Source organism: Dermochelys coriacea, chromosome 17 (assembly GCF_009764565.3).
Source record: "Dermochelys coriacea isolate rDerCor1 chromosome 17, rDerCor1.pri.v4, whole genome shotgun sequence".
NCBI lineage: Eukaryota > Metazoa > Chordata > Testudines > Dermochelyidae > Dermochelys > Dermochelys coriacea.
In genome coordinates, this window is record NC_050084.1 from 18,850,445 (window position 1) to 18,866,279 (window position 15,835).

Below are 15,835 nucleotides of genomic sequence, written 5' to 3' on the forward strand. Positions count from 1 at the left end.
CGGATGCATTGTTTCTGTTCATGTCATTTTTGTCCATTGTTAACTTTCTGTTTTATAAGTGACCATAAGGTTTTTAACATGTTTCTAAAATATGTAACTGGCTAAATTGACCTTTTAAAGTGATATAAAAAATTGCTTTGACATAAGTGGATACCCCGGTGGTTCTGTTGCGCAGTTCAGCTGTAAACAATTTTGAAGGTAATCAGTGAGTTTTTGCACATTGCTGCATAGGTACAGAAGAGAAAGAAATAAAAAACTTACAAGTTTTAAATTGGAAGAAATTATAAGATCCTTCAAGGTCTGTCTCTCCTGAATAGTTCCATTGAAGTCAATGGGCCAGATCACACATGCCCATGGTAAATAAAACAAAAGAGAAAAACAAATACTGGAGGTGGTTTCAGCAGGAAATCTCTGCAAATATCTCCTTGCAGAGATTCCCCTCATGTTTTTCTGCTGGGAGGGGTGCAAGGTCTGCTTGTTTGCTCCATATCTACTGATTAGACCGTTGGGTCTGCCCAGAAACTCTGCAGACTCACGGGCAATCCATACAGAGGCCCCATAACCTGCTTGAGCTCTCCTTTACAGGGTTTGATGGAAATGGGCATGATGCTACTAAGAAAGCTGAACCTCCCTTTTAGAGACTTGATCTTTTCCTCCACCTTCTTCTAGGGTTACTCACATAACTAAAGCTTTGCAGGATTAGGACCAAGATGACTGAACATCCATCTTTTTCAAAGAAACCTTTTATGTTTAATAATATCAGAACTCAGAGTGAGAATTCTGCCTACTGCATAGAAGATTCTATGGTGGGGTACAACAATCTAATTTCTTTGTTTTGGGGATAGTTCATACTTTTAAACTGGAATCCACAGTAAATCAGCCTTTTCACAAATAGAATATTGGTTCATTTCACTGCTGGTGGACTCGTACTCTGAAAAAATAGGCCAAGAACAGTAATCTAATTCTTCTGCTAATAAATAATTAAAGCTAATGGAATTTTCACGAGATATGTGAACTGAAATCTTTTTGAAAAGTGTGGTGTACATTCTGCTACTGTAAATCAAGATTATTTATTTATCAGTATGATAGGTAGAAACTTACCTATAAAATGTAATTTTAAATGATTTTTTTGTACAGAGAAGAAGCTGGAGTGTTAATGTGTTCTCATCTGTTAAAATGACCAAAAGTATCATATTAAATTGATAGCAACATGAATCATTCTCTAATGATTAGATACCAAGTAAAGGTTTTAGCAGCCTTAAGCAACAAGAAGCTTTACATCTCATTAAATCATACCATAAATTGAGCAACAGAATTGTTTGATCATACAGTTTTTAACGTGCCTTATTTTAGGAAATAAATACCTTCTCAGCTCCTCTGCAATATCTGCTTGTGTATGCAACTAGGGTTTCAATTTGAAGGGCTAAACTGATTCCAGTGAAGTTTATTACACCAAAAAAAAGCATAGATGTTTCCATTAATATTTTTTTCAAAATTGTTTACCTGTGAGGGGGAAGGTATACTGGCTTTGTGTTCATTCACAGAAGACTTATCTGTGGGCACAACTGGAAACAAATAATAAAATACTGTAATCTCTGCCTATGTGTTATTTCTGGTTATGAGTCAAACTTCAGATGACCACCATTTAGTAGTAAATTTTGCCTGTAACTGGGTGAAGCGTATACGCATGCCAGATATTTGTAAGGTGGCCAGCGGAACTCTAACTAGAAGCGACAGCATTCAGGTTTAACTTGTCAATTTCCATGTTGCCTGTAAACTTTGGGATACAGTTTGGGGCCTTAAAGCATGTAAGCAACACACTTCCAAAGTTGAGTGTGACTTTCCTCATCAAATGCTTTGTGCTTGGTTGCTGGGTTATTTTTTTAGCTGTATGCAAATATAAAATAGAGTTTCAATCATATATTGAGATAATAGATGTGTGGACCAAGCGTGTGCAATTCTCCCCTGGGAAATATTTTCCCCTTCTAAAGAAATAAACAGTATGCTGTATACAAATACTTTTTGGCTAGAAGAGCGGTTTGCTACTGGCTGTGCTCTTTTTTAAGTGGTAATGTGGATTGAGCTAACACATACCTTCCCCCCAAAAAGTATTCTACTTTTTGTTTTTAAGTCTCATCCGAAAGCATCTGGAGTAATAATTTTCAGCCTTACCAATTTTCAGTGTAGGGCCAGTTGTTAGTTCCTTATTATATATAGCTTAACAAGGAAGGAAATGCAAAAGGGTAAGATGGCAGAAAAGCGTTAGCATCTTCTTGTGATGAGCCAGCTCCGAAATAGAATGTGACAGCTGAATTAATGATGTCACTGATGCTGATTCAACTGGGCTGCTTCTCATTGTGATTTCTCCGCCAGATACTCTGACATTCACCAGCCAACATGCACCTAGAATAGATAATCTAGAGGACAGATCATAGAAAATATGGCACCATAGGTAACGGGTGGAATACTTTCCCTGCCCTAGTGGTTTTGTGTGTCGTCCCGTCCTCTCCTCCCCTCACCCCCAAATGGATACAGTACTTTTGTGGATAACAATGCTGTACAGGTCAAGACAATGTTGTAAAACCACTTTATCAAACCAGGGTCACAGGGCTTTTGTTGTGGCATTTTAGAGATGAGCTTTTTGGACGTAAATGAGATCACGTAGTCTAAGGGCCTGTCTACACTACCTTGTCATTCACAGGTGCTTAAAGTCGTCCACCCCCATCCCCCCCAAAAGCAAAAGTTTTGCCTTGGCAAGTAGCAGTGTAAATGGCTTGTTGGCAGGAGCGCTGTCCTGTTGACAGCGTGAACCCTGCTTGTAGGGGGTGGAAGTATTTTGTCGGCAAAACCGACAAACAGCAATTACACTGTCTGACTTTTAGTGACACAGTTGTGTTGCTAAAAGCTGTGTAGTGTAGACAAAGCCTAAGAGAAAGCAAAAGGTCCTGTGTAGCTTCAGAGATAAAGTAAATTAAAAGTGCAGTGTTGCTAGCCTAATCCTGAGTTGGTATATCTGCATACACCAGTGCAATATATGAAGATGGTAATAGATAAATAATACAATCTGGGTATCAAAAATACAAATTTGGTGTCCAATTTTGTATCATAGATTTACTGTTGCTTCATTGTCTGAAGGGTTATTTTTAATGCCAATGAAAAAGGAATTAAAAAAATTATTGGGATTCAGATTTCATTGTGTAGCTCTTTTATCAAAATGTAAAACTGGTTGTTTCTTATTACTTTAAAGAGAAGTATTGGCCTTCAGTGTTGTACAGATTTGATCTTGCTAGAGCTACAGCATACTAATTCGTACTCTTTTGGGGTGCTGAGTTGGTCTCTGATAGAGGAACTTTCTGAAAAAGGCAGTGTCCTGATAAATCATCCACAGAGAGAGCACATTTAGATGGCAAGGAAAAATATGCTTCTAATTTGATCGTATAGGAGCACTTGAGTACAGTCTTTGATGCATTTGTGTTGACAAATTATCATTTGTTCTAATGTTCAGTTGAATGTACCCTTTCTAGCTGTAGTGTTGAATCACAGTGATATGCTACAGAACTGTGTGTGAGGGCTGGATTTGGTTGCAGCTCCTATTTTGATCACAGCCTAGACAGTAAAGGCCACTATATTTTAAAAGGATAATAAATCATATGGTGTCCTTGCTAACCAATGTTACAGGTTCCTATGGGTCAGAATTGAGCGTCCTTATTTTTGTCCAGTTTAGGGCAGAGAAGGTAGAATTATATCTGACATTAGTATAATATTTGGAGCCATAGTCTGGTAAGTAATTTCTCAAACTGCCAAAAATCTAGCAGGAGTGATTTAGCTGGTGACTCAGGGCAAACGTATTTCTGACGACTTTTGTGGTTTTATTTTTGCTTCCTCTTTTTTGTGAGATGGCTGAAGTTTTAATGCCAGTTAGCCTAGTAAGCACTTATAAAACTACTAGACCAAACTAAAACAATTTGCAAAAATAACTAGCAGGTGAAAATGCATAGTCATTTCTTATGGTGTGTGATACTCAGTTCAGTTTACTTACCATTTCTTTCAAAGGTGCACTTATTTTGGGTGTTTTTAAAATACTGGCGCAGAATATAAGATTTTTTTTTTGGGTCATTCTTCTCAAAGTTGGTTACATGAAAGGAGATGAGATGAAGAGTGTTAAGTGCCACACCTTTATTTCCCTTAGCTACCATTCCAAGGTATCAAAGCTTCTTACATGTTTCAATTGCCTGTATTAAGTGATCACCACTCCAGCAAACCCAAAGACTGACTATAATTGGTCCCCAATTCAATAGCACCCTCTAATAGAGGATTGGCTGAATAACTTTAAATGTCAGAGCCCATAAAGGGAATGTCGTATACACTCATAGGATGCATCTACCCCAGGAAATTTTGTAAACATAGTTTTACCAATGGTGGACGATGTAAACGTGGCACAAGTATTTTTGCCACCATGTCATGTAATCCTGCTGGTTAGTATTTTGATTACTTGGAGGATGCATTTGGAAGTCTGACATTAGAACTTGGGAGGTAGGTGAATGGAGAGCCATGTTTCAAATTGTAAATATATTAGACTGTAGGCTTAGAAATTGCAATCTGTTTAACTGGAATTTTAAACAATTACTCAGTCTTCACAGGTCATTTTTTTTAAAATGACTCAACGGTCAAATTCAGAATTGGTGTAACAAGCACAATTTTCCCGATACTATTAGAGTTACACCAGGGTTTCATTTGGACCTTATGCTATACTTTGAGATGGAACTTTTTGCTCCTTTTAAGATAGAAGCTTTGTTAGCCTGAAGTATTTATCAGTGCTTTGGTACTTTAAATTCTGACCTATTTAAATGTCTGCCGTTTTTGTGTTGCACAGCCTTCCCTACCTGACCCTCCATACTGTTTCACAACTCTGATGTGGCCCTCGGGCCAAAAAGTTTGCCCATCCCCGCCCTACCAGCAAGTTTCACAGGTTGACTGTGTGTTGTGTGAAGTACTTCCTTGTGTTTGTTTTAAACCTTCTGCCTTTTAATTTGATTGGGTGACCTCTGGTTCTTGTGTTATGTGAAGGAGTAAACACTTCCTTCCTTATTTCTCCACACCATTCATGATTTTATAGACTTACCATATCCCCACCCCCCTTATTCACCTCTTTTCTAAACTAAAGAGTCCCAATCTTTTTAATCTCTCCTTGTATGGAAGTTGTTCAATGTCTGTAATCATTTTTGCAGCCCATCTCTGTATCTTTTCCAATTCCAATATATCTTCTTTGAAACGGAGTGACCAGAACTGCATGCAGTATTCAAGGTGTGGGTATACTATGGATTTCTGTAGTGATATTTTCTATCTTATTACCTATCCCTTTCCTAATGGTTCCTAACATTGTTAGCTTTTTAAAATGATGCACATTGAGCAGATGTTTTCAGAGAGCTATCCACAATTACTCCAAGATCTCTTTCGTGGGTGGTAACAGCTAATTTAGATCCCACCATTTTGTATGTATAGTTGGGATTATGCTTTCCACTGCACATTACTTTGCATTTTTCAACATTGAATTTCATCTGCCTTTGTGTTTCCGGTTCACCCAGTTTCCTGAGTTACTTTTGTAACCTCTTCACAGTCCTCTTTGGACTGAACTGTCAGTGTTCTAATCAGTGTTGTTTTAGTTAGGTGCTAAAGAGTTTTATATGGCTACCACAGTATTCTTATCATGAGATGGATGTGTACTGTAAGGTGATAGTCATATGATACAGTGCAAAGCCATGCAATGAAATTGAAAGACTGTGTGATAAATTATACTTACAACATAGTTCTTCAACTAATCATTTGTCTTTGACACCTTCACCTGCATTCTGGGCACTAATCCATCCCTGTTAGGATTTCTGATATACCAACCCTCTGAAACAGCTTCAGAGAATTGGAATATTAAATGGCTTCGAACAACTGCCTTTAAAAAAAAAATTAATCTGCCAGAAAATTGTTTCCATTTCCTCCAAGAAATTACACTCGTGTAAGAACCAGGATGGGCAAAATTAAGTTCTGGACCAGTGACGGATTTCAGATCCGATATCTTGCAGAGGAAGGGTTCAAAGAAAAGGCTTTTTACCACTGGTAAGGCAAAATTCCTGGCTTTCTAAGAGGACCCAGTTTTCTAGAAGTCTCTAAGATATTGAACCTTGAAATTGTGCCATTTAAATTTATTTTTAAAAAGATAATTTTTAGAAGTTTTTCTGACTTTGATATTCATTATAACTAGGGGACTCTGATTTTACAGATGGAAGGATATAAAAATTAGCCAATTTTTAAAAAGGTTGAAAAACACTTTTTGTATTAAAACATGAATGGCCTGGTTGTATGAAATAAAGTTTCAATGACACTTGTTTGGGATGATTTGTGCAGCTCATGGCTTTGCCACTTGTAATGTTGCCAATCCATAAGTCATGCCAATAAAATCTTAATGCAGCACCTCCCTGTTGTGTATAGTCTCTATATTTTAGATGTATTTACAAGCATATAAACTGTACAAGTGCTGCACATGGTTCCACAGTTGACTTTTGCACTTCAAATAGGGATTTAACCACTTCATTATGCATGAAGAATCTACAGAATATTCTCCCCAGTTACAGCACTTACTTTTTGGGCATAGAATGAATTTTCAGAATTTATAAGTACATCTGTTAATTAGAATTAAAATTAGTTTAAAAGAAGGTCCTTTAAGAAATTTAGTACTATCAGACCACTGTACTATGTTTTTGTCCCAAATGATCTTGATGGTGAAGTAATAGACTTTTTAGATTTCCCCTGTAGTATGTGTAGGTTACATCTGAAGCCCTTTTAATTTTTTTTTAAGGATTAATGGCCATTTGTTGCCATCATACTTCATAACTGAAAGAATCTTCTTTAGCAGGGGCTAACGAATAATGAATTCTCTGTAGAACCACAACAAAGGATTCCCACTTTCAAAATGGCTACTATTTCTCATTGTTCTCCAAGGCACTGGAATTACAGCAGCCCTTTACAAAAGTTCCCTCTTTCAATAGGGGTGAAGCCAAACTGTCCTTGGTTAAGGTGGTGGCCCCTTAGGGTTGCCAACTCTGACTGAAGCTTTTCCAGGAGATTTTTCCCCCCCCCCAACATGATGTGATGTCATTTTCTGAAAATATCCGATTAAAATCTCCTGGATTGCTTGCGATAGTCACTGGGAGATTAGTGCTGATTCCGGGAGACTCCAGACCAATCCTGGATGGTTGGCAACTCTATGGCTTCTGATGGCCTTTCCTCCTTTTGAGTGTAACTCCTATTAATGCAAATTCACATGTGTCAAAAGGAGACTTTGACTTAAATTCAGGGCTGTAGTTAGAATGCTTTTCAGGTGGACACACAAATTTACTTCAGATCACATAATTCACTTCACTGTTCCAATGGACTTATAAGACTAAAAGATTTCAGAGTAGCAGCCGTGTTAGTCTGTATTCGCAAAAAGAAAAGGAGTACTTGTGGCACCTTAGAGACTAACAAATTTATTAGAGCATAAGCTTTCGTGAGCTACAGCTCACTTCATCGGATGCATTTCCGATGAAGTGAGCTGTAGCTCACGAAAGCTTGTGCTCTAATAAATTTGTTAGTCTCTAAGGTGCCACAAGTACTCCTTTTCTTTTTAAGACTAAAAGAGTTCACTGTCTGCCCAACATTACCACCGCCTTTAACCAGTTATCATTTGCAACAATCATAAGTGTGTACCAAACTGGAACTATTAAATTGGAAACATGATCCTGTTCAGAATGAATTCTAGCTGACCTCTGATTAAACAAAAGTTGCCATAAAATAAAATCAAACTTCAAAATCAATATTCAAATCAATATTCAAATCAGTATTCAAAAATTTTTTTAAAAAAGATTGACAACGTGCTGCTCCATTCTAAATATTTAATAATCACTTTTCTTCTGATCAAAATTATTCTTTATATACTTTCTTTTTAAAAATGGCTGTTTCCTGATGGAATCCCTTTGCTTTTATCTTGCAGGACCTGCGCAAACAGGTAGCTCCATTATTGAAGAGTTTCCAGGGGGAGGTAAGAGACTATGCTTTTGTTTATCTTGTCACTTCTGATTGTCTAGGTTTACTTCAGTCTGGAGTGATGTAGCCATTCAATGGGGCTGTGTGGACCAAGGGCTCTGCTATAAGCATGGAGCAGTTTGCAGGAGCTGGGTCCATGTGTGTTCGTGTTTATGTATATGAAAAAGGAATATATTTTGGCTTACACAAATGCTTAAAAAAGACACCTGTTTAAGGAGTCCTTGACATAACCTAAAAACATTTACAAATACCATAAGTGCTGCAGTACAATGGAAGATAACCTACCACTAGTGTACCAGGCAACTTAAAAATTTAAATCTTTCACCACATCCAACAGCGCTCACCATTACAATCCTTCTACCTCATTTTCAAATGCCTGGGAAAAAAAGATGAGCTTTACAATGTGCTTTGAGGTTCATGCTATTATGGATTAAGGTCAGGGGTCGGTTTCAAAGCCTGGAGGAGGGAGTGGCCCTCACAGAGAACACTGCCAGCAGCCCCCTTTCGTTTATAACAGTGGGGCTTCAGGTCAGGTCCTCCTGCTGATCTCAGCTGAGACATAGTGGAAAGAGACTCTGTATCTAGGGTAGGTCCTAAACCATTTAGATTCTAAATATAATGTAAATGTTAATGTATATTAAGTAATGTGCATGTATAAAATATATATAGGCTTACATTGAAGAGGGAAAACGATATATAAAATATGTACCAACATTAGACTCTCAACAGCTCTTTGGACCCTAATGTTTATAAGTGATCTTTGAAAGAAAAAATGACAAAGTTCTAACACTGTTGCTACTACTTCTGTTCCCATAGACATTTTTTTCTTTAGAATAGTCATAATTTCAAAAAGTCAACCTGTAATTATTTTGATGTATGAGGTCCTTTCTTATGGGAAAGGAGGTTGCAACCTGCTGCAGAGTTGTACGTTTTGACTGTGGCTGACAATGAAGCACTCGTTACAGGTGTTAGGCTTGAGAGGAATTTTTGCATTGATTTTAATGGTCTTTGGATCAGGCTGTAACACTTTAAAAAGTAATATGCTCTAAGGCTATGTCTTCACAGCTCTGCAGTTTGGACTAAAATGGTGTGAATTGCTCACTGGTGTGCTGTGCTGTAACTCCCCTGTGTGGATGCTGTGGGCATGAACTAAAAGGTGCCTAGTTCACTTTAAGTTAGGGCCGGTCTACACTTAAAGCTCTGCAGTGGTGCAGCTGCACCAGTGCTTCAGAGAAGACGGGAGAAGTTCTCCCCTCAGTGTAGTTAATCAACCCCAGTGAGAGGTGGTAGTTGTGTCGATGGGAGAAGCGCTCCTGTTGACATAGTGCTGTCTACACTGGATGTTAGGTCAGTATAATTGCGTTGCTTGGGGTGTGGATTTTTCATGCCTCTGAGTGATATAGTTCTACCAACCTAAGGTCTGTAGGTCTGGCCATAGTGGTCTTTAAACAGAACTAAAAAGCTAATGTGAACTAGATAGCTTTTAGTTTGTGCCTGCTGTGTTCAGATGGGAGAGGTACAGGTAGGATTATTTAGTCTGTAGAAGAGAAGCGTGAGGGGAGATTTGATAGCTGCTTTCAACTACCTGAAACGCAGACCCCTTTAAAAAAAAAAAAAATTAGTGCATCAGATGCAGTATGTAGTGGCTGTAACCTCATACTTTATTATGTGTTGTAGATCTCTTACCCCAAAGAATGTACCACAGCTGCAAAATTTTGTACTTGTCTAATGCCGATAGACCCTGGTCATTGGTGGGCGGGATCAAACCTAGGACCTCTGAAGCTTAGTGTATGAGCATCTACTGCATGGGCTAAAAGCCACATGGCTATAGCAGACTCACTAACATCTAGGTGGTCTAAAAGGTGGTGAGCTAAAAGCCATAGCAGACTCACTAACCTAGCAGGAATAGGTTACATCCTTCCCCAGCTGAGGAAGCCCATCCTGAGCTTTCGAGACTTCCCAGTGTATGAGCTGGGATGAGCCCACACTTCGTAATGGCGACAGACCTGGGCTGTTGGTGGGTGGGATCAAACTTGGGACCTCTGAAGCTTAGTGTATGAGCATCTACTGCATAAGCTAAAAGCCCTCTGGCTATAGCAGACTCATTAACATCTAGGTCAGGGGTGGCCAACCTGAGCCTGAGAAAGAGCCAGAATATACCAATATACATTGCCAAAGAGCCACAGTAACATGTCAACAGCCCCTCACCATCTCCCCCCCCCCCCCCCCCCCACTCCCAGCGCCTGCTGCCCACCGGCAGCCCCGCCAATCAGTGTCTCCCACTCCCTCCGTCCTTGCACTTCCTGATCAGCTGTTTCGTGGCATGCAGGCGTGGGGTGGGTTGGGGGAGAAGAGGAGTGAGGGCAGGGCAGGCTCAGAGGAGGAGGTGGGAAAGGGTGGAGTAGGGGCAGGGCCTGTGACAAAGCCTGGGGTTGAGCAGTGAGTACCCCCCAGCACATTGGAAAGTTGGCGCCTGTAGTTCCAGCCCCAGAATCTGTGCCTATACAAGGAGCTGCATATTAACTTCTGAAGAGCCGCATGTGGCTCCGGAGCCACAGGTTGGCCACCCTTGATCTAGGTGGTCTAGGTGGCACTAAAGGGGGACAGGGTACCACACCCAACAGGCATGGGTTACACTTGCTAAATGTATAATAAACTGCAAGGTGATTATTTTACTGTTGCAGTTCCCATCAGAGCACGGAGAAATTTAGGGGTATATTTTCAGCAATCTGCATAGGGAATTAAGTGCATACTCATACTATTTATATTTCTGATTCTTTGCACATTCTGCTGAATATGTACCTCAAACAAGCAGCAATTTCTTTCTTGGAAGCAGTATGTTTTTTAACTACTTAATTTCCCAAGCACAATTATAAAAATTTATCAGATGAAGTTCCTTTATATAATAGCAACACGTGAGAAAAAGAATGACCCTTGTAAGTCAGTTTGACAATGGGAACTTGCACATTAAAATTGCTTTATATGAACTGTAATGCTCTATAAGGCTCTTTCACTGTGGTTTCCATGTTGTTATATTAACAGAAGTCTACGTATGTGTACGACTTTTCTCTAATGAATGGAATGCTGCATGCTCAAGTATGTGTCATAAACCCTGATCCTGCTACATTTAAAGAAGATTCTCCCAATATGTCTTATCTATTTTAGAGAAATTTGCACTTATATAAATATATCAATGTTGCAGCAAAGCAAACCTCTGCTGTAGACTTGCTGCACTGATGTAAATCACAGATTGTACTGGTTTAACTTGTTCTGGTAAATTACCAGAGTAAGACATGCTAGTATAAATCTCATTTGACATCAGTGCAGCATGTCTGCATTAGGGCTGGCACTGTTGTAACTGCATCTATGTAGTCACATTGGTGTGAATCTCTCTAAGACAGGCCTTAGAAACTCCTTTTATCTCCAGCATAACTACCCTCATCATGTCAACTATACATAAACATAGAATGGATGACTCAACCATGGTGTTTCTTAGAAAACAGTGGATTAGCCTTAATATGAAATTATTTCAGTAAATAAAAAAACATTAGCTTAGTTTCTGTCAAGTCATAATTCAATTATCTACAGTTGGTTTGCAAGTGTTAGTCTTATTGAATAACTTATTACAAGCTTATGTGCTCTGTGGAGCACTCAGCACAAGTAAGGCATTCAAGGCATAAGCTTTCTTCCATTTCAAGTCCTCTGAAGTTGCTGCACCTCACCCCACTCCCAGAGATACTGCAGCATGCATCATACTTGTAATTTTACAATCACTATGCAGTCCTTCTGGAACTCCCTTTTAGGGGTCAGGTAAATATCATTTTCCCCTTTAGATACAGAATGGTTTTGCAGGGTTTTAAAATATTCTTATACTGTTGGAAGTACCCATTGACTGTCTTTTGGCGTGTAAAAGTATAGTATTAAATGTTTAGCAAACTTCTGCCATAGAAGGGGAAACAAGCATTTACAGGTCTGCTGTAGGATGGCTCTCTGCTCCAGTTGGGCTCCATGGTGGCTGTGACATCATGAGCATAGTTCATGCTGGGAGATATCCTGGAGTGGGGGAGCATGTGACATCAGTGGACCAGACATGGCTTGGAGGAGATGGTAAACTTAAAATGACTTATGTTCTCATGGTCCTCCCTATGGATGATGTGTGGAGCATTCAGCACATATACTTGCTGTTAGCTAATTTCTTTAAACATATTCATTGGTTTCCTTCAGTAGTAGATTTTTTGCTTTTAGTTTGATCTCTCAAATTGTTTTCTTTGTATTTCACTGCATAATATGGATGGATATTTATAAATAAAAAAAACACAGCCAGAATGTTTTGTATTCTATGGATGTTTATCTCAAGCAGGGGAAATTGCAGATGGAAACTGGATATTTGATAACAAACAGTTTCCATTAGTTACTGGAAAGAGCTGTTTTCATCTACAGATCTTGGAACTGCAGATTCTTCATGGTAACATTTAATGTAAAAGCCTTCTGAAATAGCATTTAGGATACTGCAGATTTTAAAATGCACTTAAAATAAATATAGTAAGAAAACCTATTAAAGCAGGGTGCAGGTGGGAGATCACTAGCTAAAGGAAAAAATGAAATTCTTAAGGTTCTGAAATGCATAGTATAGTGGTGATTTTATCACACGTTTGTTCTGTGAGCCTAGCATAGAATGAGTCCCAACATTATCACAACAGTAATGTTACAAATATAGTAACATGGATGAAAAAGCAGTATATCAAACTAAAATGCAAAAATATTACAAAACAGTTTTACACTTCCTGACTTATTTGGGAATGGACAATCTACTTGAAGTATATTATTGTTTTAATGATGATTGCATTTGGATTTCTCTTATAAGCCCTCCTTTTAAAATCCACAAAAAGCTTTGTGCTTCAAAACTGATAAGTTAGATATTTGACTTTTGTATGTTTTTGGAAATTTTTTGGGGGGACACTTAAGCTTGTGAGATGATGTAAATGAGGTGGTGTGAGAGGGAGGGATGAAGAATTACAGAACAGTGGGGCCCATTAATGTTTTTAGAAAGTACAGAATTTTAGAAAGTATGTAATTTTGTAGGTGTGTTATCTGGACTCAACTGAACTCCACTTTCAACCTTAATTCTTTTTTAAATCATTTTTTTCTTTATGTTAAATAAGTTAAGGGTGCTTCCAGTTAACTCTTCAATCACTGTATCTGGGCTAAATAAAAGCCAGAATGAATGAAGAATGGCCAGAGTATTTTATTATCCGATTGTAATTAGTTTTCCAACTTAGAAAGGAAACACCCTCTAGTTATCGTCTGAATAAACATTCTCTGCACATAATACATATTAGGTTGCAATGGGTAATCACGTTTATATAAGCAGATAAACACTTGCACAAGAAATCCTAAATATAAAGTTTTATATTCTTAGGCTATGCTTTCTGTTATAGAAATAAATTTGCTTTGTGGAAATTTAATGTCTGAATCCATATTTGTGATGTCATCAAGTAGATATTAAGACTCGGAAAGGATTTCCTGGGGTTATTACCATTCTTTTCATGTGGCATAGCAGGACTATCCAACAGGAACACAGTAATCCCTAATTTGGAGCATCCTTTCAGGCAAATACTCTAAAAGAGTAGACTGTGATCTTCTGTGACTGCCACATCTAGTTTTCTTCTTTCAAGACAAGTAGTTTTAGGTGTATTATCATTCTGATGAGAGCACGCTGGCTCAGTACTTAACTGAATTGGTCTTTAAGCTATTGATTTGGTCAGTAGAGTAATTTAGTAATTGTCTATATGCAGACATTTTATAGGAATATTCCTTGGCTACTATCAATCTTTTCTTTTCTTTTTAAATTTCTTTTTGTTAAATTTACAAACCTGATTAATATGATTTTTTCTGTAAGTTCACTCCATGATGGCTCAATTAGAATAGCAGTAGAACTATGGTTCAATATTCAGGCCAACTTCATAATTGAAAACACATTTTCTTCTCAAAAGCTGCAGCTGGTTTGGTTCTGCTCATGCAGAAAAGGATATAACCTTGCATAACATAGGAAATGAATGGTTTAGAGAGAAGCCAAATTCAATTTCAGTCAGATATTTTGAGGATAAGTCCATGATCTATGAAAGCAGGGGAATGAAAAGTGTGTGTATGTGGAAAGCAGCGTATTCAGCAGTCTATTAATCATGGCTAGCCTGGGTGCTGTTGTGTGCTGTTGCATTAGCACTGATGCTAGTACAGAGGCTGGAGAGCAGCCAACCACTCCAGAAGTTAACCTCTTAAAGACCCTGAGCTGCTTTCCGTTGAATAAATGTAATTTTGTGGTCAGAAATAAATGCTTGTGATGTAGCAGGAGCTTTGAAAACAACAGCGAGGCAAAGCTATTACAAATTGCTCTGTGTTGTGGAAGTCAACAGCATACATCAAAATTCAGAGCTTTCATCTCATTGATTTAGGCCCAGAGCTTTGCAGCTTTTCAATAAAAGCCCTATTAAACAATTGTATGTAACAGACAATATGGAGCAAATCTAATATTTCCACTAGATAATTGTTATCTTTAACATTCTCTCAGCAGCTCTCAGTGGAGTTTTTCTTTAACATGAACACAGAAAAAGGTTTCACAACTTTATTTTAATCTTGTGTCATGATCCTAAACTGCGAAAGAAAACACACTGAGCAGCTTGGAACAACAATGGTGCGGTTAGGTTTTGTTTCTTTGGTTTGTACAAATGTGTAAATGATCAATTTCGGCTAGGTTTGTTGCAATTTAGGCAAAGTCTTTCCTCAGGAAGGGGATTTAAACATATTCAGACATCTGGAAAGGGGTATGCTCTCTTCTTGATGAGAATCAGGACATCCATGAACATCCATAAGAGTTGTATACATGGAGCGGATAGAGAATATGCCTTTGAGAGAAGAGAAATATTATATTCAAAACAATTAACTTTAGCCAAGTAGTTCATAGTTTGTACAGGTCAGATTATGTTCAACACCAGCACACAAGGGAAGGGTGTGACTAGCTTCCCCACATCTGTTTTACCCCCTACACATGCCACTGGCAGTTTGTTCCATCCCAAATTACAATGGGACTTGTTCTTTCCAGCCTTGCAAGATATGAGGAAGTCCAACTGAAATCAATGGAAGTTACGCGTATCCTGCAGTGGGAGAATCAGGCCCAACGCAGTGCCTCTAAGAGCGCCTACTGCTGGTGGTCGGACTCCATGCTGCTGCCAATTTGGGGCAGTACCTTAAGGCGTATTTTCATTTTAAACATAAATATTCCCTTCCCATGTGTGTTTCCATTTTTAATTAGATCTGTGTTAGAAAGTAGAGCTGGAGAAGGCATCTTATCTATCTTCCTACCCTGGACTCAGACGGGGAACAAAAATATTGGCACTCTTCTCAAGATCTGTCCATAACATCACTCTCTTCTATAACTTCCCTTCTATACCCCATCCCCATCCCAGAGTAGCTGAAAGTTTCTATTTGAATGGTTAGTGGTGAAATAGTTAACATTGACATTATGTTGTCACCTGACTTTAGAATTAACACCTCTATAGAGAAGAATTGGGCAATTTGCACCTTTCAAAGGCGTCATTTCTGTTTGTAGAGTAGTCCTTAGTTTGCAGGTACATACAGTTTTTGTACAGGTTAAATGTCCCAAAGCTTTATTAAGGGTATGTCTACACTGCAAAGTTGTAGACAAACTTTTGTCTTTCACGGCTACTTAAAAAAGTAGTCGTGTCCCCGCCCCCAGTGAAAGACA

At 38.5% G+C, this 15,835-nt stretch overlaps 1 protein-coding gene across 9 annotated transcripts in view; it reads left to right on the forward strand.

Moving 5' to 3' along the window:
- CUX1 (cut like homeobox 1) overlaps positions 1–15,835 on the forward strand; it is a 389,353-nt gene that overhangs the window by 146,434 nt on the left and 227,084 nt on the right. For all 9 annotated transcript variants that reach the window (XM_038375270.2, XM_038375268.2, XM_038375267.2 and 6 more), the window contains exon 3: positions 8,021–8,068. In XM_038375270.2, coding sequence (XP_038231198.1) covers positions 8,021–8,068 — 48 coding nt within the window. The remainder of the gene's footprint in view (positions 1–8,020; positions 8,069–15,835) is intronic.